Here is a 27487-nt window from a genome sequence, read left to right as displayed (position 1 = left end):
GAAATTCATTTATAAACTACTGCAAACAAAAAACTGAACTAAAACAATTAGAAAAAGAAGTTTATTTACAATGAAGAGCATCCAGGGAGGAGACCGCTCCCCCCGCCCACACACACACATTCTCTCTCACACACATACACTAACTTCTGTTGTTGCTTTTAAATCCATCACATGCAGCTCTGGACTGCATTCCTGCATGTTTTCCTTCAGTGCTCAATCCGGACCACCAATACAGTAACATTATCCGCAGAACCTCGCTGCACTGCTTTGTTGGCCAGCCTGTTACAGGCTGCTTCATATCGAGCGTCAGCTGCTAATTTCCCTTCTCTCGTTTGGATATTCTTGTCCTGTTGAAAGAGGAAGACAAAGACTCACACAAATCAGTTCTGCTAAGTGTAAGCATTTTACTCCGCCCTGCATTCATGCACACTACAGTTTTACGCTGCACAATCCAATGGCAACTTAACATGGGCAAAACTAAACCACCACCTATTCATCACAATTCTGTTTCTTCCAGCTCTAGGAAAAGGTCCAGACTGCTCATGCGTGGAGTTTAATAATGTGCAAGGAAAGATCTCATACTGCCTAAGGAACAGCTCTCCTTCCCACTGGGGCTGGGGAGACAGTAAAATGGTGATGGTCCCATAGCAGAGATGGGCTAAGCAGGACAAATAATGGCAATAAGCAATTATTTGAGAATGAGACAGTCCTACAGTATTTTAGATCGTTCTCATTCAGTAAGGTGCCAGTGTACAAAAGTGTATTTCTCTTCCATGCTCCCCCCTTCCCAGCATGCTAGTATCATCATCAGGAAGAAACCACACAGTATTTCACTTCTGCACTGATGAAACAGTGCACATGCAAGCCCACCCTAGAGCAGCCTTCTCCTCACCTCCAGGCAGGACAAGACGAAGTTCACTGCTTCTTCTGGTGAGAAGACCTTGAAAAGGCCATCACAGGCCAGCATGATAAACCTGAAAGAGAATCAAAGCTAGGCAATACAGTTAGGCCCTTCCACGCTCAACTACAAAATCTCCATTATTTTACTAGACGCCCTCTGTTAGAATCCAGAGGAAGACTTTGCAAAATGCAGTGAACCTTTGACAGCACTGCTATCAGCTGCTGAAAAGTATGCTGATGCCCCTGGAGGCTGTCCTCAGTATGCATGCTCTGCACACCGACTAGAAAACATGCCAGAAGTATAGTAAAGTGTCAGACCAGAGTACCCATGTCAGGACATAACATGGGGCTCTGCAAACACTGAATACAATGACTTGGTATGAAAAGTCACTGGGCGTTGCCCATATACAGTTCTTTCAAAGGAAGCGTGAGTTTGTGTAGGAACTCAAAGTCCTGTTCTTCCATCTCTCCCCCTGTGAAGTGGCAAAAAGCAAAGGAATATAATGGGTATCAGCAGGATGGGTGCCCCAGAAGAACCACCAGTGCATCCCACATTACAACATCTGGTGTCTCAGAGCCCACACAAGGACCCTTAATTCAGGAATTTCGTAACTTTTTAGTGCTTGGTTCTGATGCCTTTGCCCAGCTAGAATTAGTTCCCTCCCCACCCTGGCTCCATCTCGTTTCCACTCCCCAGCCTCACTGTTCCCCAGTTAGTCCATCCGTCTCCTCCCCGCTGCTCCTTGTTCCATTCTACTACCCCTCCCTTCCAGCTCAGGTCCCCTCTGCATTTAAATCAGGCACTTTCCCCTCCCATGCTGCCTGGAACCAGCAGGCAGGTGCACCCAGCTCTGGCCCTGGCATGGCTCCCGGCAACAGACTGAAATCACAAGGAATGTCTACTCCAGTCCCAGAATGGAGTATGCCTGATGCAGACAGAATCTGGAGGTTTCAGCTGTGAAGTTCTAGCAAGTCTTTACTTGATTTCATTGGGATGATTTCATTAGGGGGTGGCCCTGCTTTAAGCAGGGGGTTGGACTAGATGACCTCCTGAAGTCCCTTCCAACCTTCATCTTCTATGATTTACTGCACATGTATAAGCTATGATTTTTTTTTTTTTTTTTTTTTTTTTTTAAAAGGCTTATATCATCCTGGCTGAATTTGGGCACATTTTCATAGGGATGGCCAGAGGTAAATCCCTGACAAAATATGAAGTCCCTGCTCCAAAGTATGGGAGTGCTGGCATTTCACAGAAAAACCTCTCAGAATTTTTTTTAACATAAGCCCCCCAAAATGTATTTTTCCCCTCTAGCCTCATTCTGTTCTGGCTGAAATGTTCCAAAATAGCTCAGCCTGAGGCATGCACCCAGTATGCGACATTTAAGCCCCTAAACTGTTAGAATTTGGCAAGTTTACAAGCAAATGAAAATGGTTTTAAAGCAGGAATGGTCAGGCAACCTTAACGGGTGGTACCAGCCCTGCCTAGAGTACTGCATTTGAATTATTGTAGATGGTAAGCTGTTTAGGGAAGGGGCTTGGTCACTGTACTTCTGTAATTGCTACATATGCTTACACTGCTCCACACAATGAACCCTTCCAATCAGCTTTCCATCAAAAAAAACATTTAAGAAAACAGCCATCACAGTGATGAGAATCGGGAACCGTTAGAAGGCTCTGGACACCTGACTGGAGGAGACAGCGCCATTTCTGTTTAGCGGTTCATAATGCAGAGAGAACACATACCATGCTTTATTCACCCTCTGCTTGGACATGCTTTACCTGTCATTGTGCGTGAGTTGGCAGCGTTTGATATCCGGCACAGAGATGACACCACTGCGCTTGTACTGTCCATCCCCAATGGAGCGGGAAACCTCCAGCACACCCAGTACTCGCCCATCCCTGAATGATGGAAAGGAAGCCCGTTTGGGACAAAATAATTCAGCGGGGCACCAGCTTTCCTTCCAACACCGCATGCACACCCTCCTTTCCCACTGGACTGAACGTTCACAAGCAGATGCTTAGGGCTGAAATGCAGAGGAGCTATTCCTGATTGCTCTCTCTTTAGACACTATGAGTAAAACCCTGCCCCCACTGAAATCAGTAGGAGTTTTGCCATGGCCTAAAATGAAACAGATTTCATCCCATGTCTCCTATTTCTTATGCCATAGGATTCAGGTGAGCAAACGTCACACAGAAGTGTCAACAAAGATGGAAGATAGGGAAAGATCAAAAGAAACACTCGCTAGGATTAATCATTTTATTTTCTTTGGACTTTCCCTAAACTGACGGGTGTTCAGCCTAGCACAGCAGGAAAACATCATTCAAAAGCATAATAAATGAGCATAGTGTGTGTAACCAGGGCACGTTGAAGTCAGTTTTAACAGGACCCCAACCTTGACTTCAAAAAGGAGCGGCTACACATAAGAAATATTTGTAACAAAAGACAGTAAGCACCAGAGTGCACTTAAATACAAGAATGATACCGTGTCAACCACCATGAGGATTATTTGCGAATGAAAGTGAGTTTCCATTATGAAACCAGGAGAGGGTGAGAATTTTTCATAGAAATACCACGGAACTGGGGAAGGCAGGAAAGAACAGAGTGGGATCATCATGTGTATTGTTATACTAAAAGACAGTTAGAAAAAATTAAGTACCTGGACCTGGCTATTTTTAACCAAGTAACCCACTCTTGACTGTGACTATATGTCAAATCATTGACCTGTCTCTAATCTTCTGATTTAGTTAAGACTGGTTGTGTGACATTAATTGTGTGACATTTCCTGTAGCTGGACACCTAGGACTTCCTTGACTCCTCAGAGTTTGGGTTCTACTGTGCTTACGGCACTGATCAGTGATCTCCTGCCATCAATCAACAGAGGTAACTAGAGCTATCTGCTGTCTTTGATAGCACTGACCATAAGATCCTGCTCACTCACTTGCAGATCCGAAGTGTAGACGGGGCTATTCTTTGGAGGCTTCTTTTTTTCCCTCCCCCAGAAAACACTGCTTTAAAAATATTAGTGCATCAATGAGAAAGTGGGGTGGACAAGCTTTGTTGTTCGTCACCCACTGGCCACCCTGAGTACAATCTTAAGGAACTTAAGCAGTGTTTTTATTACTAGAGCCCTGCACAGATACAAAAACGTGGATCCACATCCACGAGAATCCCCTTGTATCTGACCTATGATCCACCTTTTATCTGTGTCTGCATCCACACCACATTCAGAGCAGCACACTATCTCACAGTGCCTCTATCACCTCCCCTCTCTCTCTCTATGGGGGCTGGGGGAAGAGGGAATATAATATAGGATCTCGAAGGTGGAGAAGCAGCCCCATAGGCTATGAGTTGCAGACTGCTGCTTCTTTGAGATCCTATATTTAGAACTCTGCCAATCCGCAAAAAAGGCATGCAGATATAAAGGGGATATCCATAGATTTGCAGGGCTCTATTTATTACTAAGCTTAGTGCTAATCAAGGGATCTTAATCTACATGGCTGTTCTTTAGTCAACAAAAATTGAGAGCCCCCAGCTGTTAATTGCGTCTGGTTACAAAAGAGAACTCTACTTCCCCTGCTCTCATCCTCCATCCTGATCCCTTCAGCTTGCTAAAGAGGACAAGGAAAGAAAGCTAGTTTTATTGGGATGGTGAAAAGAAGGCTTTTAGAGAGAGCACTGTTAAGAAATTGCACAAATCTAAACATGCCTCTTCCTGTACCACTCCCCCACCGCGTCCCCCAAACTGGCAAGAAAGAGCAGCCCCTGTATCACAACAGCATTTGTATCAAGCAGCTTCTTCAAACTGCACATGCCGATGTTTCATACCAGATCTGCTTTCTGGCAGGCCAGGGATATGCAGGAGACAAGCCCTGCAGGCAGATTTTGTGTATAAAGGTGCTGCGAGATGCAGAAACATGAGTGATGTGCACAAGTAAGAGGAGATGACATGTGCCCCTCCCATTTCAAAACTATCAAGAGCCTGGGGACATTTGGTAATGGGCCTTTCACTTCCAGGTCACTGATGCAATTCCAGCCAAGATCACCAGGGAAACCTAACAAAGCTTAACTCTGTCAAGCTATGCCTGGAGCATGGGATTTTCCAAAGTGCTCCATGCTGGCTAAATGCACCCAATGAAGACAAGCACTTATGAAACCACCTCCTTCCCCCCAACAATGAACCTGGTACAACTCAGCATAAGGCACTACAAATAGTGGCATAAAGCCACTGTCAGATGACTTTTCAGTGACCGGCGTTGGCAGGGCCACTGTGGCTCCTAGCAGACAGATGTCTGAACAGAAATCAGAGACAAGCATTAATCTTACCCTCACTGGCTGCCTTAGCGAAACATAGGGGATGATCCCTGCACGTTGGGGTAGGGTACAGGACAATGGGATAAGGATAAGTCTTACATAGCTGACGCATGTTCCATATCCATTTTTATTTATTTATTAGTTGTGTTATGGTGGTGCCTAGAGGCCAGGCCCCCCCGTGCCAAGTATTGTACAAATGTAACAGAAAGTCCCTGCCCTAAAGAATTTATAATCCAAGTGTAAGTCAAGAGACTGAATCATCCTGGGGAGCACAAAGTAACGACGAGTTGATTCTGATCAACACAATAAGCAGCTGTCACAGCAAGCCAGCATCCTAACCATCAATGGTTTTGTAGACACTGTAGCAGGGATGAGTTTTACAGAAGAATCTGAAGGACAGCATGAAGGTGCGACCAAGAGCAACTAAGGCTCACATCAATAGCAGAGTAGGGGTATAGAGCTGACATCTCAATACCATTTATGAAATGACAGGTAGGCTAGGAATAAGCCACAAAGGGCCTTACAAGTGAGAACACCATATCACTCCCTCTTTCCACCACCCTTAGACTTTCTAGCCATCTTAAAACCAATTCCAAATTCCCAACTGGTTTTTCAAAAGACTTTCCATGCAGAGGCCTGCTCCATCCTGATCGTTCTAGCTCTCTACCCATCCACTTATACCACTCCTCCAATCATGGCCTCATCTCTGCCTAGGCTCTGACTCTCCAGTTGGTAGTTGCTCATTTTCTCCAGCTGCTTTATCCCTCTTCAGTTCTCCCCCTACCTTTTCAGGGGCATTGCCTATCTATTTCTTTAAGCTTTACCTGTGTAGCTTTATATAGTATCATTAATACACAGCACCACTTGTGTTATGTGATGACATAGAGGCAACTGTTCCAAGACTTAAAGTATGTGTTACTTGAATGTAAACCTTTGCATTCAGAACAGTAGGCAGAACCTACTCCACCACCAAAAACATGGATGAATGCCATTCAGGTCCCTCTCTTATTTGTTAAATGGCAATAATTAACTCAGTGTGCTGACAGTTCCCTTCCTCCCAGCTCCTTCTCTCTGGTACAAAATATTTAACCACTGAAATGGGGACACTCCTAACCAATGGAGATGCTGCCTAAAGCCTGCAAAGGACTAATAGAGACTTGTTCATCTCCTTCCTACTTGCAGAGATGAATTTGCGACAAGCACAACGAATGGCTGTGTGTTCTGAAGATAAAGGGAACATCGCTTTCTCTAGAAATAGCAGTGTTATAACATAGCCCATCCATTCCCACACCCTGCGATGCAGAATTCCAGGGGAGTTCAAAGCATGTGCATTCCAAATATTTAGAAATTTAAACAAAACAAAAGTCACATCTTTTTACTCTGATTTTTTACTTCCCTGAAAAATTTTTTTTTAAAAATTGAGATGTAGCTAGCTGAAACATTGACTGTACCAAGAGGAAACCGCCAAGAGAGTAAGAAATCAAATATTAATATTCAGTAGATATTTAATACCAACACACTAGACTGAAAAGGTCTGTGAGTGCACTTGAAAAGAGGTCCATTCCAGCTCCAGAAAAGAGTACCCATTTTAAGTAAAGGGAATCTCTCAAACCGTAACTATCACTAAGGGATTGTCTATACACCTGGCAAGGTGAGGTGTAAACATTCTTCGCACTAGCCTGCCATGCACTAACTGGGTGGACCCCGCTGACACACACTAAAATTCTGTTGTGTGCTTTGATGTACTTGGCTTTGAAACTGGCATAGAGCAAAGCACACTTCAGAACTTTCTGTGTTCATCAGCAGGATCCATGCAAACAGTTAGTGCACAGCACACTAGTGTGGAGTGGATTTACACCTCACTTTGCCGTGCATTAACTGTTTGTACAGATGCATCCTTTGTTGATGAACTAAGGGTTCCACTGTACATATACAACATTTCAAGGAAATGAGGAAGCTGCTCCGGACATACTCAGGGAGCAATTTTTTGCTGTTATAGACTATTTTTAAAATCAACATCAGAAATAAATTCCTCATTCCCTTCAAAAATGTTTTAGTTTATATGTACTTGTTTAGTGCCATCTGGCTTTCACTCAAAGACACATACCACTGCTCCACCCAGCCTCCTGCCATTGCAACACAGTACCATGCTTCTAGGACAAATCCACCCTCAATTTCTTTCTAAGGCCAGGAAAATGAACTCCAGCTAACCATTCCAGTTCCTAGATTCTTGGAGGGCACCCCATAAACAGCTGCTTCTCTGGCAAGATTCCTATGTCCCTGTTTTTCAAACATGCTAAGCACAATCAACTTCTATGGGAGTTGGGTGAGCTCAGCACATCGAAACCAGATGAGAGTTCAGGTTCATTCCCAGTTCTTCTTGTGCTTTCTCTTGTTTACCTGACATTTCCTCCAGCCTTCTGTATCCTCATTCGCTCCTCATATTGCGTAGGGCTGTGTTCTTTACTGAGACTTAAGGCTGCATGTTTCCGACTCTCCTGGTTGTAACGACACAGAATCGCCTGTGCTGACAAAAATCCCTCGTCAGTGAGTGGTACCAAGCCTATAATGTAGAGCCTCTATCAGACAAGTGCAGAACAAAGGGTCTCAGGAAGTAAAATCTCCTGCCAAAACCAAAAGTTATTGTACTCAATTTCATTCCTTTAGTAAGGAAGAGGATGGGGGTTTCACACCCCATAAGTTATCTGCTTTTCAAAAATAGTTTTAAAATAAATGGAAAAGTTTCACTAAATGAGATAATCAGGTATCGAGCACCACCTAGAGTCCACCAGGAGACAGCTAAAGAACACAATAGGTTTGTTGTAAGGTATTACATCACATAATGGCAGACAAGTAAATATTGCCAAATTTTAATAAATGCTTATATAAAAATTCTAGAAGTCTAATTATTAAGATGGGTTAACTTGAGTGCCTCGTATTAAACGAGGATATTGATATAACAAGCATCACAGAAACCTGGTCGAATGAGGATAATCAATAGGACACCGTAATACCAGGGTACCAAATACAGAGGAAAGACAGAACAGGTTGTGCTGGTGGGGCAGTGAAAGAAAGCACACAGTTAAATATAGTACAACTCTTAAATGAGCCAAAATGTATCATAGAATCTCTATGGATAGTAAGTTTATACTATACTATACAGTACTGTTCAACATATTCATAAATGATTTGGAAAGGGGAGGGCAAACAATGAGCTGGCAAAACTTGCAAACGATACAGAAACACTCAAGATAGTTAAGTCCAAAGCAGACTATGAAGAATTACAAAGGCTCTCACAAAACTGGATGACTGGGCAACAAAATTGCAGATGAAATTCAATGCTGATCAATGCAAAGTAATGCACATTGGAAAACATAATCCCAAGTATACATACAAAATGATTGGGTCTAAATTAGCTGTTACCACTCAAGATAGATCTTGGAGTCACTGTGAATAGTTCTCTGAAAACATCCACTCAATGTGCAGTGGCAGTCAAAAAAGCTAACTGAACATTAGGAATTTGGGATGATATAGCTGAGGTTAGTCCTGCTTTGAGCAGGGGGTTGGACTAGATGACCTCCTGAGGTCCCTTCCAACTCTAATATTCTATGATTCTATGAACCATTAGGAAGGGATAGCTAAGATAGGAAATATCATAATGCCCCCTTTTAAATCCATGGCACACCCACATCTTGAATACTGCACACCTGATCTGGTCACCCTCTTAGAAAGATATATTAAAATTGGAAAAGATACAGAGAAAGGCAACAAAAATTATTAGGAATATGGAACAGCTTCCTTAGGAGATTAAAAAATTGGGACTTTTTAGCTTGGAAAAGGGACATCTAAGAGACGATATGATAACGGTATATAAAAACTTGACTAGTGTGGAGAAAGTGACCACCACCACAAGAACTAGGGGTCACCCAATGAAATTAAATAGGCAGCAGGTTTAAAAAACAAAACAAAACAAAACAAAAACCAGACAATACTTCACACAATGAACAATCAACCTGTGGAACTCCTTGGCAGGGGATGTTGTGAAGGCCAGAACTATAACAGGGTTCAAAAAAGAACTAGATAAGTTCCTGGAGGATAGGTCCATCAATGGCTATTAGCCAGGATGGTCAGGCACGCAACTCCATGCTCTGAATGTCCCCAGCCTCTGTTTGCGAGAGGCTGGGAGTGGACAACAGGGAATGAATCGCTCTATGATTGCCTGTTCTGTTCATTCTCTCTGAAGCACCTGGCATTGGCCACTATTGAAAGACTGGATAATGGGCTAGATGGATCCAGTATGGCCATTCTTATGTTCTTATAAGATAAAACCTAGAGAAGCACAGTGCTACTCTAGGCCCATATTCCTAAAGAAGGAATCTTTGTAGGAATGGTTGGAACAGAAGTAGTTGGGAGCTCCCCAATCTCTTCAGGTGGAAATCAGGGTGAGTAATGGTTGGGTGGATGGGGAGCTCAATTACTCTAGCATCTCCCAACAGGAATCCCTACAGAGTGGAAATCCATTCCGCTTATAGGTACCAAAGATGTTATAGGATTGAAACCTATGTAGTAGGTTTCTCAGTGCTGCTTACCCGGCTGTCTCCAAGGTTGGCAATGTAAAGAATATTATCTACAGCCAGGACACAGGTTGCTGTGGAGCCATCCTTCCAAGCAGGCTTCCTGAAGGCAGCAGAAATAAGGTTACAATGGAAAAAGCCAGTTTTTGTTAGAGGTTAAACCCAGTGTTCTATTTCCACAGGGTCAAAGAACCTTGCAAAGAATTCCCCATTACAAGACATTCAGAAGTCAGCTAGCACAAAACACAAAACTTCTGTTTGGGAGTTCCCCTATTTTGCTCACAAGTTTTTGTTAAATTAGTTATATAAAAACAGGTCTATAAGCAAGATGTAAACTAAGATGAAGACAGATTATCTACATAAAGCAGCAATTTCTAACTGTGGGTGACACCCTTAAGATAGGGTGTTAGGTAAGAGGTACCTCTCTGCAGCTGCTGCTACTCTGAGCCTGTTTTCACTATCCTCCCATCCCACACTACACTCAACTCCAGGGAAAACTCATTTAAGGATACGACAGAACCAGTTTCACAGTGACCGCCTGGAAGCTACAGCTCTCAGTGCCTATAAAATTATTGAAGTTTTCCCTAAGAGGCAACTTCCATGGAGTGATGGGCAAATGTATGATGAGGAACTAACCAGTAACAGAAGAGAATGTGCAATCTGCTCGCTCGTCCCCTCCTGCTTGGTATTCTTCACCCATACTATCTCAACTCATGCACCACAATAAGCACCACCCTCCAGCTTCAGCAATCCCCCCAGGTTATGCTGTTTTCCTGACATTTGGCTTGCTGGAGTTTAATGGGTATTTAGGACAGAACTGTGTAAATTAAGAAATGCTGCTTGGATTATAGCAGCAGCACTAGTTGTTTTCCTTACTGTGGATCAGCTATAGTTCTACTCTTGTCAGACTTAACAGTTTTGAGAGTCATTTCTTAAACTTATCTGCTCCCAGTCATCTTTCAATTGAGTTTTCCAGATGTTGAGGAGCCTAATTTAATTAAAATTGCATTAAAAATACTTCAATGTCACTCTTTCAACATGCTGATATTATCACTAACAAGTTTGCAAATGCAGCCGTATAGATTACGGAATACAATATATACAGTTTAGATGGAGTTTGATACACATCTTTGAGAAAGATACCAATTACATATAAATAACTGTTTTAACCAATTCTGCTAGTACTTTTTTTGCCTACACAGGTCATGTTTGTTTTGTTTAACTGAATAGGGTTAGAGGGCTGAGCCTGAGTTTAGTTTGTGATGTTTTACCTCAGCAGTGAACTTTCTAAGCCCACTGCTGGATGTATTGATATTCTTTCTAGCTGTGTTATAGATGAAAAGTTATGAAATAGAAAGGATATGCAAAGCTGGTAACCAAGCCAGCTTAACGTAGTCTGTATCTTGCTTAATATAAAGCAATACATGGTGGCATCTCAAAGTGTTAGGTAATTTTTTTTTTTTTTTTTTTTTTTTTTTTTTAAATGTGGGGATAGGCTGGGTTCTCTAGCAAGGAAAATAAGCCTCCATTAAAACAAAGCTGAAAAAAATATAGTCAATTAGAAGCATGCTTCAAATGTTAGTCATTAACCAGCAGATCATCCATCCTTTTCAGAGCAGTCTTGAAAATAATGCAAGTTTTAACTGGTAACAAGGAACAGGCAGATAAAGCTTAACTACATATAACTTTAAAAAAAAAATCTTTTTAGCAATTCACTAGAATCCTTGGTAATGACCATTGTTCAAGGTCAGCGCACATCTCCTGGTAGGCACCAGCCAACAGAATTCTGGACAGAGGGCGATGCAGAACTCGCTGTGTATCTGGAATTCGTTGTTCTGGAAACATGCCACTCTGCCATGCTTTGAGTTTGCAGATTTAAGTTAAAAAGCCGTCCCTTTCACTTGGTATCTTAAGTTATTGGATCTATTAGTGTTATTGTAGTAACAGGCCAGATTTCTTTGACTACAGGGCACAAAAGGTATTAGAGAAGAGAGGGACAGAGGTCAGTTCTGGTTCACGCTCCCCATGGCAATCCTGATCTTACCCTGACAGTGTAGGATGGCTCTATGCTGTACAGCCTGTAGTTTAGGTGGGGCAGGGCTGGAGCATGCTACACTTCAGTCTGGCAGAATGGTTAACAGCTATCAGCTTCTCCAAGCTGTATATGTGCCAACTGAACTTTTGACAGGGAGCAATGATAGCTTAAGGTCATTTTTGCCCCACTGTGGAGTTGCACCTTCTGGCTGTACCACTAAGGAGGCACAACTCAGAACTGGGGCCTGGAAGAGGCAGACATTTCTAATAGTTACATGTAGCTCTGGGGGACATTTATACTTACTGACTGGAGGCCTGCTTTAGGAACTCTTCGTCCGTATGTTTGAAAGAGTCCAGAAGGCATCTCTTCACAGTTTTCTCCACACTGACTACCTCTCCTGTCAAATAAGAGAAAGTGGAGCATGCTCATCTATCCCTGCTTCCTTCCTCACCTGTCAGATATGCATAAACAGGTCACACTGCACACACGTGCATGTCCCTTACGTGAGGCAGACATGACCACTGAGATGTGCCTAACTGCAAAAGATTCAGAGGTAAACGTGCATGACCAGCTCATAGAACACATCCCAGTTATTCATCCTTGAAGGCAAGGGACACCTATCGCAACACTTATTTTCCTCAGCCATATTCATATGGCTATTGCACAGAACTTGCATAGTCAAGCTGAAAGCCATAATAGTGCTAGCTAAATACCTGCACAAACCTGCTCAACAATGCATCACACCTCTCCTATCTCCAGCCTAGGGGCATGAGTGCTTAATACACCATACAGCCATGTCCCTGTTAGTGATAAACAACGGTCACTGTAAATCTGACTCTGGCTGTTCAAAGTCTGTTCTTGGTGGACACACAGCAAGTCATGAGGAACGGAAGAAGATGCACATGCCCCCACATGGCCCTCTCTCACCTTTAGGAAATTTCTTAATCAGGTTTTGGTGCAGATTCTGTGCTGCAAACTTCGAGGCTCGAACTCCCCCATGGCCATCAAAAACAGCAAAGTATGAGACACGGGTGCTGTAAGGGAAGAAACATTAATGTAGACTAGATGTGAACAGGCTGGTATTAGCCAGAAGTTAAGATTTAGTAAAGAAGATTGCGTCCATAAACTCCCTAACTACCTGCATTTTCTCTAAAATGTGTGGAGCTAACGTGTGAGTACCAAAAGCTTCCCCATCTCCCCCAGGAAATGAAAGAAAGGAAAAAAGAGGGCCTGGCTCCTAGCCACAATTAGCAGCAGCTAGACATTCCACACCATGGGCACTCGAACTTTGGAGCCTCTCTCCAACAATTTCAGAATTGGTTATTCAGACACAAATCCAGTACATCCCAGAAATTCACAGATGCCAATCCAATACATCCCAGAATTCTCTGCATGCAAGTTGGCTGCTACAGCTGTGCTACACACAAGAGACTCTGGGACATATTAGCTACTGACAAACTGTCTTTTGTTCTGAAAGCTTTACATCACATATTTAGCTTTAAAATAATGTTTTTAAGTGATTTTTTTATGGTCTGTCAGTGTTGCTTTTAAAAATGATACATTCTACCATCTCCCCTCAAGCTCATTATATTTTTCTGATGATTAAAGTGGAGTGTTTGATACCTGATGGCTTCTTTTCTCCAAGTATCCAAGCTCCCCACCATTGCTACAACTGGGATTTTAACCACTGTGAAATCCCAAAGGCAAGGCTTGAACAGCTATATTCAAGTGGAGAGCCTTCAGATATCCTGGGCCCGATATCCAGTGGTACTAAGCCCCATGACTCCTACTGAAGTCAACGGAAGTGGTGGGTACTCAGCACTCCAGGGGTGGGGAACGAATGAAAGTCAGGATTTAGGTATCTGATGTGGATCACCCAAAAACTGAGGCACCTTTTGCATCATCAAACTGTACATGATTCGCTCAAGGTCAGTGGCAGAACTATGAATACAACCCAGCTCTCCTAGGCCACCACTCACACCACAAAGCAATATTTAGTCAAGAGCAGCAGTTGCTCAGAGTGAGGGATCATTATCACAAGCTCAGGCAAAGTTAATGGGAGCTCCTTCATCTCCTTGTCAAGACAACATTCTACTGCCATGTTACTCTCTGGCTTTGGAGATCTGGCCTACTTACATTTGAGGGGGCAGGGGTCTGCATTCCTCAGTGATATCATTCAAGATGACATGTGCATCCTGCATCTCCTCTCGTTCACCTTTCCTCTCTGCCATGTAACCTTTCAGTCCAAAGATGCCTCCAGATGCTAGTGAGAAACAAAGCAAAATTACACACATGAAACTCCTCTATCGCCTGAGCCTGATTTACAAATGTGATCATTTTGCTCTGTGCAATGGTCTGAAAATCTTACAGCATCATGACAAGAAGCATCTCTTGCCCTGCATGGGCTGTACTTGAAAGTTTTGGGTTTTTTTTTTTAAAAAAGGTCAGCTTTTGGAACCCTTTGCTGAAAATGGCATGTTTTGTGACTCAAGTATTAAGCGTCCCCAACATCAGAAACGGTACGACAGCTTGCATCCTACTGAAGCAAGACAATCAAGTCTGCTAACGCAGTGTCTATACAACACATCAGACTGGGATAGCATTTCATGACCACGAGAGGGATGTACTCCATAGAAACATTCTTGATGAAACAGTAAATCCTTAAAGAGACTACTAACAATAGATTAAAATAAAATAAACCTACAGCAAATGCTGTTTCAATCAAATTTAGCTTTCTAGTTTGAACCTACTGAACACATCCAGTTCTCAAAGCCTAGTGCAATATTAGGAAATCTGTACCACTCCTGTATGCCTTCAACATCTGCACCAAAATCAAACAAGCCAGATATGAAAAGTGAAGCCAGTTTTCTCAGGTGCTCTCTCTTTTCATTGCAACCATTTGATAAAGTGACTAGATGTAAGCAGAGCAAGGTGGTCTGGACTACTCTGCCAGGAGCCAAACAGTCACTTCCACACCTCTGGTGCTCTAGAATTTGTGCTCTGACCACCGGTCTCTGGATGGTTGTGAAAGTACCCACTATATTATTTCCGGGCTGGTAATAGCCTCCCAAAGGAACAGGAACATTTGCATCGAAATAGGGATGCATCCAAATCCTAGTGAATTCCACAGCTGGGGGTATAAGTAAGAACGCTGCCAGCAAGCAGCACACTTCATTTCTGAAGAGTAACCACAGAAAGTGTACTGAGGAATCAAAGCTCAGCTTTGATCTGGACTTACGCAGCCCAAAGTAAAGAGTATAAAATCGAGTACATGTGTTTTCAAACTGTCTGAAAACCTTTACAAACTTTCTTTTCCACAAGTTCTTCACTGCCATTCTTCTCTTCCTCTGAGGCTTTCCTCTTCTCTCCTTTGCCATGATTTCCTACTGCCGAGACCTGCTCAGTGATGCATGAAGCTAGAAGACAGCAGAAGCACAGATATCTAAAGAACTTGCAGAATTTTCTGCCCCCCCCCCCACACACACACACACTTTTGGGGGGGGGGGGGTAATTTATGGGAATTCCTCATCTCTTAGAAATCATTCTCTTCAGTGTTTTACACTGAAGTGTTATGGACCTACAGTCCTACTACAGGCTGGTGAGTTTTGGTTGGCAAACTTCCTTCTCTGTGTCTTTAGCCCTGCAGTTAATTTCCTAGCTACCAGGCTGTGATCTGGGTTGACTACTTGGATATGTTAAAACCAAAGTTTAAAGGTGAAGAATTTCTAGTTTTTGCAACCTGACCATCATGCATGAGAAGGATTTTTACTATTTTTTAGGACAATACAATACAATTCTTATATGAGATATATAAGAGATAGGGTGGACTACAAAATAAAATCAGAAGCTACGAGACAAACATAATTAGCATGGCATCTGAAGTGACCGTGGATTCAGTACTCATAGAATGAGCTTCCTCCTACTTCCTAATGACTATTTGTCTACATGATAAAAATTTGGCAAACCTGGCAGTCTAGGTTTAAGAGGAATCCACGACTGTAACAGCAGCAGGCAGTTTCAGCCAGGATCAAGTCACAGTGGCAATGCTATGTAAGAAGCTTGTACAGTGCCTTAACTGCGGCATGGATAACTACAGCCAATGCTCTTTACTCTTCACTTTAGAGAGCACTACATTCACTCCAACCTCCAAAAAGCATATAGTACAGCCCTCATTATCTGCAGTCTTTCAAGGAAATCAGATGTTATGGAGTCATCTAGAAGGGAACTGATGCATACACTTACTTCTGGGGACAGACCTCTGTGTAACTAACTGGCATTTTTAGTTACACAAATGTGTCACCACTACCAGTACAAGTGCTCAAATACTCACCAAGATAGAGGCAAGATTGTTGGAAAGAACAAGATGACAGAGACAGATTTAGATAATCACAATCCCAGTATGACAAGCTATGATGACAAGTTCCATGAGGAAAGACACACATGTATGGACCCTCAGGAAGGCTGCTACAGTCCCTTACCTGAGTCACCACTGCTGGCTGGTGGGAGATCATCAAAGAGCAAAGGTCCTCCTGTCCCTGAAACACAAGAAAATAGTCAACGACATGCAAATTGAGTGCCTCCACCCCACAAGCAGAATTCTGATTATGTCCCACAGATGTACAAAGGCTACAAAATGCCAGCTTACTCAGCCCAGACCAGTTTAAACTCATACCTCTCCAGGATATAAACTGTTATTAGACAGTCGGAGGACTTAGGCTTTATCTTGATGTTTTTAATATGTCCCATGTTAACATTTCCAAAATATAGGAAAGATCCATATTAAGGAATCCATTCTAATTCATTTGTTAGCTGAAGAAATGAGTGAAAAGGCAGGTGGACATCTAGATATTCTGGTAGATTTTATCCTATACTTATGTATAACAAGGAAAAGGTTTAGACAAAATCTTAGTGTGAGACGAGATGGTGATGCAAACAGAAGCCAGGCAGATGCCGAGACACTGATTAGAGTCCACATACCTGAGTCAGCACTGCTGACGGGTGGAAGATCATCAAAAAGCAAAGGCCCAGTCTGTGCTTCTTTCCCTAAAACACATCAAAGCAGGGTCAGAACACACTTGAGAAATTATTCACAGGAAGAAAAGGAATGCCCCATTATTCTAAAATTATTCTTGCCCCAAATGAGCCCATCCATCCTAACTATACGCAGTTACTACACCAGACAGAAAATGCCATTTTCCTGGAACTAGTACTCTTACGTAATCATTTCTGACCAACGTATCAGAAAATGAAGGGTCAGAGAGACGATTAGATTGTTTTAGATAGCACTGCTAAGCATTTACATGAAGATCCAATGGCCTTTAGCAGAGGAGACTCAGAAGCTGCTAATCACAGAAAGCTGCACTGTCAACACTGTTGTTCTAAGCACATATGAATTCCCTCTCAGGAACTGCAATACACCTCAGTTCTTCTTCCATTCTGCTCTCCTCCTTTTCTACCAACAAAGGCTTTGTCTTCTTAATCACATCCATCTATCTTGCTGAGCAATTCTAATTCTAAAATGCTGGAAGCCTTTGGCTTCAGTTCACAGCAAACACCCAGCTGGTATACATCTCCTTACAACCATCTGATGCCATGTATGATTAAGAACTAGGACTTCTGATTATTTACCATATGTTATTTGATGAAAGGAATGCTATCAAACAAATACTGCAACACTAAATATTCCCAAGATCATCTTTTAAATAGTTCAAGAATTTTTCTGCTCCTCTCTTGGTGTTCGAAGATATTTTGAGCAAGGTAAAGACACCTATGTGGGGGAGGAGAGGGGAACAGTGAAGTTGATTACAAAAAGTGCTCCCAAAAAGCACAAACTAAAAATAGAGAAAAAAAAAATCACTAACTCCATTCAGTTACAATAATCCTAGTTGTTACTTGTAACTACAGTAGGTTAAAAAACAAAAAAAAACCAAAACAAAAAAACAAAACAAAAAAAAACACCTCTTCAGGCAAAAAGGGGAGTTTTCAAGTTGGTGATATCCCTTTAAAAATGTTCAAACTGATTATTGGATAACTTCAAAACAAACAGAAAGGATGCTTCTTGTCTAGATATTTCTTTTTAGCTAAGCAAGTATGGTATGTGGTTTAAAGAATCATTAGTGACTAAGGCCCCACTCTTGCAAAGTCTTACACATGCTTAACTTTAAGCAATGTGACTAGTCTCTGACTTTCTGGGACTAGTCATGGTGTGTAACATTAGTCAGTTTACGTTTTTGCAGGATTGGGACCTAACCAAGTTGTAGGGTGGGAAAACATTACAAAGACAATATATATTAGAAATTGAAATGAACTCCAGGGAATTGCCTCAAGTAGATCAGACCCCAGCATTGTTATTTAGGTTATATTTCTGTGCAGATCTCCCACAGTCATTTTAACAGGGAAGGAAAAATATATAGCCAAAAAGGGAGTCGTCTTCTTACTGTTGAACTAACAAAACAACAACCAATTCAACTATGGTGATTTAACAGAAAAAAAAGGGTTACTCACCTTTCGTAACGGTTGTTCTTTGAGATGTGTTGCTCATGTCCATCCCAAGCAGGTGTGCGCGATGCGTGCATGACTGTTGGAAGGCTTTTCCCCTGTGGTACCCATCGGGTCGGTGCAGGTGCTCCCTGGAGTGGCACCCTCATTGCGCTGTATATAAAGTCCTGCTGACCCCCCACCCCTTCAGTTCCTTCTTGCCATTCAGCTCCGACAAGAGGGGTAGGGGGTGGGTCTTGGAATGGGCATGAGCAACACATCTCTAAGAACAACAGTTACGAAGAAAAACCGGTTACCCACCTTTCGAGTGCTTGCTCATGTCAATTCCAAGCAGGTGACTCCCAAGCTGACCCTAGGGAGGCGGGGTTAGAGCTCATGAGACAGCTGACTGCAGCACAGCCCTGACAAAACCCACCTCATTCCTAGCCTGCTGGGTGATGGCATAATGTGAAGTGAACGTATGGATGGAGGACCATGTTGCAGCCCTACAAATCTCCTGCGTGGGAATTTGCGCCAAGAACACTGCCGAAGTTGCCCATGTCTTGGTTGAATGTGCTGTCAAGGGCAGGGCTGGAATCTTAGCCAAGTCATAGCAGGTTCTGATACAAGAAGTAATCCATGACAAAATTCGCTGGGATGACACCAGATTGCCCTTCACCCTGTCTGCCACTGCTATGAAAAGCTGGTTCGACTTCCGAAATGGCTTGGTACGCTCCAGATAGAATGCCAACACTTGCCTAACATCAAATGAATGGAGGGCACGCTCCCTGCTGCTAGCGTGCAGCTTAGGACAGAACAGCAGCAAAAAGATTTCCTGACTTGTATGGAAGTGGGAAACTGCCTTGGAGAGGAAAACTGGGTGAGGGCATATTTGCACCTCGTCTTTGTGGAACACTGTATATGGTGATTTTGAGGTCAGTGCCTTAAGTTCTGATACCCTCCTTGCTGAGGTAATTGCCACTAGGAAGGCTACCTTCCAGGACAAGTACAGAAGGAAGCAAGCAGCCAGAGGCTCAAATGGGGGGCCCATTAGCTAATTAAGCACCAAATTCAGATCCCAAGCCGGGATGAGGCGACGAACTGTAAAGTCGTTCTAGTCCTTTAAGGAAATGTGACACATCATGGGGTTGGCAAAAACCAGTCTGCCTCCTTCCCTGGGATGGAATGCAGAGATTGCACCTTAAATCGATGCAGGTGCACCTTAAATCGATGAAGCAGCCATCCCTAGCTGTTTCAGGTGCAGCAGATAGTCCAGGATAAGAGGCAGCAGAGCCCGGTCAGGAGGAGTACCCTTTTGAGACGACCAAACGGAGAATCTTTTCCATTTCGCCAACTATGCCACCCTGGTGGATGGTTTCCGGCTACCAAAGAGGTACCTCCCGCACCTGCTGTGAACGCAAGGCCTCCCTAGAACTCAGCCATGCTGCCTCTATGCTGTGAGGTGCAGCAGGCCCATTTTGGGGTGGCAGCGCTGACCTTGGTTCTGAGTAATGAAGTCTGGGACCAGAGGCAAAGTGACCAGTGTGTCTATGGACAGCTGCTGCAATGTTGTGAACCAGTGCTGCCTGGGCCAAGCTAGGGCTATGAGAATGACCGAGGCCTTGTCTCTCCTGACTTTCAGGAGGACCTTGTGAATCAGAGGGAACAGTGGGAAGGCGTATGACAGGAATTGGCCCCACGGGAGAAGGAATGCATCCACTAAGAAACCTCAGCTGTGGTTCCGGTAAGAGCAGAATCTAAGGCACTTCTGGTTAGACCATGTCACAAAGAGGTCCACTTGGGGAAACCACTACTTTCAGAAAATGTCTCTTGCTATATCCGGGCAGAGAGACCACTTATGACTAGTGAAGGAATGGCTGAGATGATACGCAAGTTCGTTCTGGACTCCAGGCACGTCTGACACCACCAGGTGGCTAGAGTGGGCTATGCAGAAGTCCCACAGGCTGATGGCTTCTCAGCACAGGAGAAAGGAGTGTGCTACTCCCTGCCTGTTTATATAGAACATCGCTGTGGTGTTGTCTGTCATCACCAACATATCTGTCCCTTGAAATTGAGGCAGAAAAGCCTGACATGCCAGCCAGACCACCCAAAGCTCTGGGACATTTATATGGAGCGACAGCTCGTCCACGGACCACAGACCTTACGTTGTGAGTGAACCAAGGTGTGACCTCCCAACCCAGAGCCAAGGCATCTGTAGCCAGCACCACCAATGGCTGTGGAACGGCAAATGGGACTCCTCTGCAAACCTGCTGTGGGTCTAGCCACCGCCGCAGGGCTTCCAGCACTTGACTTGGAATGGATACCACCTTGTCCAGTTTGTTCCTGTGGGGACAATACACTGATGTGAGCCACAACTGGAAAGGTCTGAGTCTTAGCCTCGTGTGTCTGACCACGAAGGTGTAAAAGGCCATGTGGCCTAGAAGGGTGAGACAACTCCGAGCTGTGGTGGTGGGAAAGCTTCTGAAGCCCTTTATCAGTGCTCCCATGGTTCCATGTTGAGGTTCCGCAGGTCCAGGATAGGTCCGAGTTCCCCTTTTGTTTTGGGGATCAGAAAGTATCTGGAGTAAAAAACCCTTTCCCCTCATGTCCAGAGGGACCTCCTCCACTGCCCCAGCGTGCAGCAGTTGGCGCACTTCTCGCATGAAAAGTTGCTCGTGAGAGGGGTCCCTGAAGAGGAACCAGGAAGGGGAATTGGAGGGTGGGGAAGAAGAAAACTGAAGGGAGTATCTCTACTCCACTGTGCATAGGACCCATCTGTCCAACATCATACGGGCCCAGGTCTGGTAGAAATGGGATAGCCGGTCCAGGAAAGGAGGAGGAGTATCCAGGTACTGAGCTGGAATGTCTCCCTCAGGCGTGGCTTCAAAAGTTCTGTTTCGGCCCCTGTCCTGGTTTTGAGGCTGAGGATTATGAGTCTGAGGGTTTTACATCTGCCATTTCTACCTCTCCTCCTTGAGAAGTCCTGCCTTGGTTGCAGGGGATTGAATCTTTGGGTCAGCTGAGGCTTAAAATGCTTCTCTCCTGGGTAGGTGTGTGGAGCCCTGGGGATTTAAGAGTTAGTCTCAAGGACCTGAGGGCATGGGGCTTCGAATACATCTGATCCAAAAACACACCTTTTCCTTTAAAATGGTAAGTCCTGAATTGCGGACTCAACTTCCCGGGGGAGGCCCAACACCTGTAACAAGGAGCTATGCCTCATCACTAACCCCGCTCCTCGGTGCCAGCGCCTTCCCTGGCACCATGCCCTTCACTAGCCATTGCTGCAGGCTCCTTCTCCCTGTGATCAGACTTCAGTACTAGGAGGGGCTTTGTGCTCCAAGACGTGGGTTGCCTGTGTCTCTGACACGACCGAGTGAGGGTCTCTCGACTGCGTTCCCTGGGCCTGGTGGTATGCCCATGGGGTCCAGAAGGGCCACTGCTGGGGCAATTGCCATTGAATCAGCCATGTGTCCATGGGCAGCTTTGCCCCTTGCCCTCTGCAGGGCAGCACCTCCCTGACCTGCACCTGCTGCGCTTGTGTGAAGACGATCCCATATCCAAGCCCGAGGACCACGAATCCCCTCTGGCAACCATGGCAGTGCCGTAGCACTGTATTGGAGCACCGGAGAGTGGAGCGCGGAAGATTGGTGTCAGCGCTCAGAGGACTGGTGCCAAGACGACGGTGAATGAAGCCAATACTCAGGTGATCGGTGCCGGGGCGGTGAGAGGCAGTGCTGTTCTGCTGGTGAACGGTGCTGTGGCAAAATGGCCCGGTGCCGTGGTGAAGCCGAGTAGTGTCTCTGTGGTTCACGCGATGACGCTGGGGCGAGGGTGACTGCCCCTGATCCGTCAGGGACTGGTGCCACATCATTGCCGGCTTGCCTCTCGACAGCACCGCCACCTGCGGTGTTGGAGGTTTGTGGTCAGCTCTTGCTGAGGCCAGGGATAGATGGGTTGTCATGGCGATCAAGTCCCTTGCCGCCTCAAAGGTGTCCGGCGTGGAAGGGGTGCCCAACTCCTCCAACTTACTATCCCTCGCTGTAGATTTCTTGCGTGCCAGACTCGCAGGCTCCTGCAGGGTCTGGTGCAATTGGGGGCATGGTATGGAAGCATCCTTTCCCCGCAATGCACACGGTAGGAGAGCGGTCTTGACCTGTCCTTTGCTTTTTGTGTGGCACCGGTGAATGAGATCGGTGCCGCACTGCTTTGTGCTCCGGCATGCAGTGCCGGGATTCCCTCGGAGCCAAACTCTTCTTCGGCACCAGGTCTCGAATCGACGACCATTGCGCACCAAAGCGCTCGGTGCCAGGTCCGGGGCCTGTGGTTGTAGAGCCACCTCCATCAGGATCTACTTGAGCCTAGCACTCCTTTCTTTTCTGCTCCTGGGGTGAAACCCTTTACAGATCTCGTACCAGTCTATTTGATGCGACTCCCCTAAGCACCTCAAACAAGAGTCATGCGGGTCACCCTTGGGCATAGGTTTATAGCAAGCACCGCAGGGCTTAAAACCTTGGGCCTCTGGCATGCCCCAGTCCCCTGGGAAGGGGAATACCACAAATGGGGATGAACTCTAATCACAACTAATTTTAACTTGATTTAAGCTAACAGGAACCACTGACTAGAAGAATGCTTGTGAACACAAGGTGAGGAAGCTCTGAAAACTGTCACTGGTGGCGGGGCGGCAGGACCCTACATACAGCACCATGAAGGTGCCACTCCAGGTGGCGCCTGCACCAACCCAACAGGTACCACTGGGGGAAAACCTTCCAACGATCATGTAAGTGGCGCACACACACGTACTTGGAACTGACATGAGCAAGCACTCGAAGAACATCTGAAATGCATATGCATGATTGTGTAGGCTACTGACATAAGGGAGCAATTGGCCTTGAGCTCAAATCCTGTCTAGGATACATTTACATCAAAAAGCCATAACTTAAATGTTTCTTCTTCTGAACAAAATACATACTCAGAAAACTGGATTTAAGGACATACTAAATCACCAATATATTTCACAATAGGTGCACAATACAAAACCATACCGATAATAGTGTGAATAAGTTATTAAAACAATTTTGAATTCCTACAAGAAGTGGTCTCAAAACTAATATACTCCATAAAATAAAAGATGCAAAAAAGGATTAAGGGTTGGATTCTGCCACCTTTGATACATATTAAATCAATGGGACTGTGTGTATAATCAAGTACACACAACAGGAGTAAGAGGAGCAGAACCTGAAACTACAGAGCACCAAGTTAAAGAAATGCCACTCGCTTAAACAAAGATAAACTGGATATAAATATTCTCCCCCAGTTTTTACAAATGCACATACAGGAGTTTGGGCAGGGTACAAAAGCAGTCCCACAATCCTGTATAAACCTTTTCTCGTTTTTTATTTTGTGCAGACACTGCAGCCATTATGTGTCCAAATTATTTTGTGATAAGTGGTCAGATTTTCCAAAGGTACTGAGGAATTGTGGCTGCTCAACCCCTTTGAAAGTCACAAATTAAAAATGGGTACCAAGGTATTTTTCTTACATTAATGTACATTTGTGCAAAAGGCTGCATATGCACGCTAAGCCTAAGCCAAAAAATCCACACATTATCCACAAATTACACACACAATAGAAGAGGGATTTCCCAACACCTTCCGCTTATATTAAATGTTCAGAGTGACAATAGCAGGAGCTGAATTATGGACAGACCAATTCCTAATACATCCAACAAAACCAGATTGTGGAAATCCCATGTTCTCCCACTTCATTTTTAAAAATTTCTCAAAGAGATTTCTGCAAGAGAACCCATTTGTGCTCCTTTTCCTGCACATGGTGCTTCTCCAGCGGTGCTGGCAAGAGAAACACTGGTAAGGACTGTGTCCTACTCACTCTGCTGTTGGGCAGGGATGGAAGGGGTGAGAAGAGGAAACAAACAAGAGCAATGACAAGGGACAAAATATGGAAGTGGAAATGGGACACAAATAGGCATAAGCTGCACTTTTGGCTCTATGGCAGCGCATATTCGTTTAAATTAGTTTGCTCTCACACATCCGTGGCCAGCACTAAAAGAGCAGTGTTGACTGACTACATCAGGGGTTCTCAAACTGGGGGTCAGGACCCCTCAAGGGGTCATGAGGCTATTATGGGGGGGGGGGGGGTCACGAGCTGTCAGCCCCCATGCATGCCGTGGCTGTCAACCCAGTGCATGGTTGACAGCCAGAGCCCTTCAGAGCTGGGTGGCCGGAGAGCAGCAGCTGCTGGCCAGGTGCTCTGCAGGCAGCAGCGCCCCAGCAGCAGCGCAGAAGTAAGGGTGGCATGGCATGGAGGGAGGGGTGGCATCACTTATTTTTGGGGGAGAGGGGATAATCACAGCCTGAAATATTTTCAAAGGGGATCCCCAAAAAAGTTTGAGAACCCCTGGATTACATAGAAAAAAACATGGACTCTTGGAATACCCTAGAGATACAAAGGCAGAGCCAGGAGATAAAGGGAAATGCACAAAATCCAGAAGGACAGGGCACTGGGTTAGAAAGAAACAAAGAATAGAAAAGAATTGAATGGCTTAACTACTGGAAGCAAAGAGACAGAAAGATTAGATCAGTATCGGGTGGGAAAGGTTGACAAAAATCATTTCCCCAATTCCCCCCAAAAGAAGTGTCTTGATTCTCTATCATCTCTTGCAGAAGATGAAATAGTGTGCACACACAAAACATTTCCCAGCCACTCAGCTAAAATTTTAAATCCCTAGCCATGAACATGGAGACTGATTTAGTGAACAAAGTAAAAAATAGGTTTTAGACAAAACCATCCTAGAAAAAGTAGTGAGCACCTGTAAGCAAGGAAAGGTTAGGCATGTGGGAAAGCAAGGAAGAGGGCTACAGCCCCTTACCTGAGCTGCTGGATGGCGGGAGATGATCAAAAAGCAAAGATCCTCCTTTCAGTGCTTCTTCCCCTGAAACCCATCAGAAAACAGAAACAATATGATCATAGTACCCAGGTCTGCCATGAATGGGTGATACACACATAGAATGGAATTGGGTACCCCCTCTTGGTCGACGATAGTGGTCTCAAACTATTTACCACTGCAGGCTGCATATGCTGCTCTGTGTGTGTTATGTTAGCCATAGCCACATAATATATGTATTACCTGCATGGCCCTGAGGATGTCACATGGACAGTAGCTGTGTGATGATTGGGCCATAAGCGGGTCACAGCTTGAGAACCACTTATCTTTGACAACTCTAGTTTATAAATGCACTGCTCCAGGATATAACTGTTACCTGACAAGTCTCTTTAAACTTCCAAATTGATAAATTAAATAGATTGCAGTATTTCAAAGAGAAGGTTAAGAGGCACCTTAATTGCTGTCTAAAAGTACATGCACAAGAGATTTCTCATAGCAGTCAGCTCTCTAACTTAGCAGAAAAAGACAAAACAAGATCCAATGATTGGAAACTGAAGCTAGACAAAGTCAGACTAGAAATAAGACATATTTAACAGTGACAATAATTGGCCATCGGCACAATTTACCTAGGAATGTGGTGGATTCTCCATGACTTGCAGTCTTTAAGCTAAGACTGGAAGTATGCCTACATTGATGGCAGCAAAGTTGCTTCCCTCAGATCGATCTTTTTGGATCAACTGAGCAGTCAGTGTAGACCCGCTCAATTGATCAGGAAGTCGATGCTAGTAAACCACCCCCTCAAGTGGCGTAGCGCTGCGTCAAAGTGCAGTGAAGACGGTGTGCAGAAGGGATGCACAGCAGTCAACAGGAGTTACACACGCTACGCAGAGTAGCTTGCATAACTCCCATCAACTGCTGCTGAATCTCCAGGTTAAGTGTAGACCAGGGCTGGATCTTTCTAAAAAGTAGGTTGTAGCTCAAACAGAGCGATGTTTTTTGGCCTATGTTATGCAGGTCAGGCTAGATGATCAGCGTGGTCCTATTTGGCCTTTCAATCTATTAATTTCCAAGGCATCTAACACTATGGTACATCAGTGCCAAATAAAAAACAAAAGCCTAGGGTTTACCTGCATATTTTCAATACATCTAATCATTTAACCTCCCTCTTTCACCAACCTAAACATCTGCAATTTGAAGAGAGTCAAAACAGAAGTAGAGAACACTATTATACCGAAAATTCGAAAGGGACACTGCCTCTCATCAGGTAACGCTAACAGCAGTATCAAGTATCCACAGAGAAACCCAAGAGTTGGCCTGCATTCACAGCTCTGTAGTTATGAACACTTTTGATCTTTTCTGGGGGTCCCTGGGAAACTAAGCCAGGGCATGAAAACATACCTGATCCCTACTAACCCAAAGACTAAGTCTACTAGCCAGGGTGAAAAATCCCTGCATTGCCTCTAGGTCCAAAGCTGCACACCCTTTAGTTTAAAGGAGCAGAACAAGAGCACTACACTGGGCTGCAATATATTGTCAACCAACTTTCTGTTTCATATTTGAAACGCAATTACACCTCCCTTGTTTTTGTGCTGCCCTCCTCCCACTTTCTCCTCTTTCCCCATGATTCAGTCATTCTGGGTCTTTCCCCGGCCTTTTCTTCAGTGACCATTTCCACCTCTCCCTCCCCGCCTTGTATTTCCGCCTCTTCTTTCACACATCTACGCGGTACGTCTCTTCTCTGGCTGATGCCATCCATCAGTCTCTCGGCCCCTCCGCAGGCCCCTCTCTCTCCACGCCCGCACGCACACACGGCGCTGCCGCTGGCAGCCGGGGCGCTACCAGACACACCGCAGCACCGGGCTGATCCCACGAGCCATTCGGCCGAGGTGGAGGGAGGGGGCCGGGGTGCCGCCAGCGGCACGAGCACAACGAGATTCCGCCCCTCCGGGCCTATCGGTGGGCTTGGAGCTGGGCTCTGCCCCCGCTTCGGGCGCCGGATCGGGCCCGGGCTCCACCCGCCTCTCACCGCTAGCAGCTACTGCGGAGGCCGCGGCCCGGGTCTCACCCCTGCGCCACGCCCCGCGGCCTCCCGCAGCACCAAAGCTGAGCGCGGCAGGACTGAGGAGCGCAGGGCCCGCCGGGATCTGGGCCAAGGCGGGGCCGCGCTCACCTTCTGCCGAGGGCTCCGGGAAGTCCCCGAACAAATCCATCCGGCCCGGCCCGGCCCGAGACTGCGTGCAGGCCCCTTCCTGCTCCTGCGAAGGCCCCGTTCCACCCTCCCTCGGACT

At 45.0% G+C, this 27487-nt stretch overlaps 1 protein-coding gene across 3 annotated transcripts; it reads right to left on the bottom strand.

The window, feature by feature from the left end:
* Window positions 1-47: 47 nt before the first annotated feature.
* On the bottom strand, window positions 48-27487 carry ILKAP (ILK associated serine/threonine phosphatase). Of its 3 annotated transcripts, XM_067539026.1 has the most exons (13): window positions 27370-27487; window positions 25185-25247; window positions 16799-16864; window positions 16300-16356; window positions 15118-15237; window positions 13958-14084; window positions 12749-12855; window positions 12125-12218; window positions 9802-9889; window positions 7613-7734; window positions 2680-2799; window positions 893-974; window positions 48-347 (listed from the first exon to the last, which is right to left on the bottom strand). In XM_067539026.1, exons 1-13 carry the CDS (start codon window positions 27407-27409, stop codon window positions 207-209), a joined length of 1227 nt encoding a protein of 408 aa, XP_067395127.1. In that variant the 5' UTR covers window positions 27410-27487; the 3' UTR covers window positions 48-206. The 3 variants fall into 3 exon arrangements, with proteins under 3 accessions (XP_067395127.1, XP_067395129.1, XP_067395128.1); XM_067539028.1 differs by lacking the exon at window positions 15118-15237 and having other exon boundaries at window positions 27370-27486; XM_067539027.1 differs by lacking the exon at window positions 25185-25247 and having other exon boundaries at window positions 27370-27438.

This window comes from Emydura macquarii, unplaced genomic scaffold (genome assembly GCF_026122565.2).
Source record: "Emydura macquarii macquarii isolate MOO-44397 ecotype Brisbane River unplaced genomic scaffold, CSIRO-AGI_Emac_v2 contig_499, whole genome shotgun sequence".
NCBI lineage: Eukaryota > Metazoa > Chordata > Testudines > Chelidae > Emydura > Emydura macquarii.
This window is presented reverse-complemented; position numbering and strand designations above follow the sequence as displayed.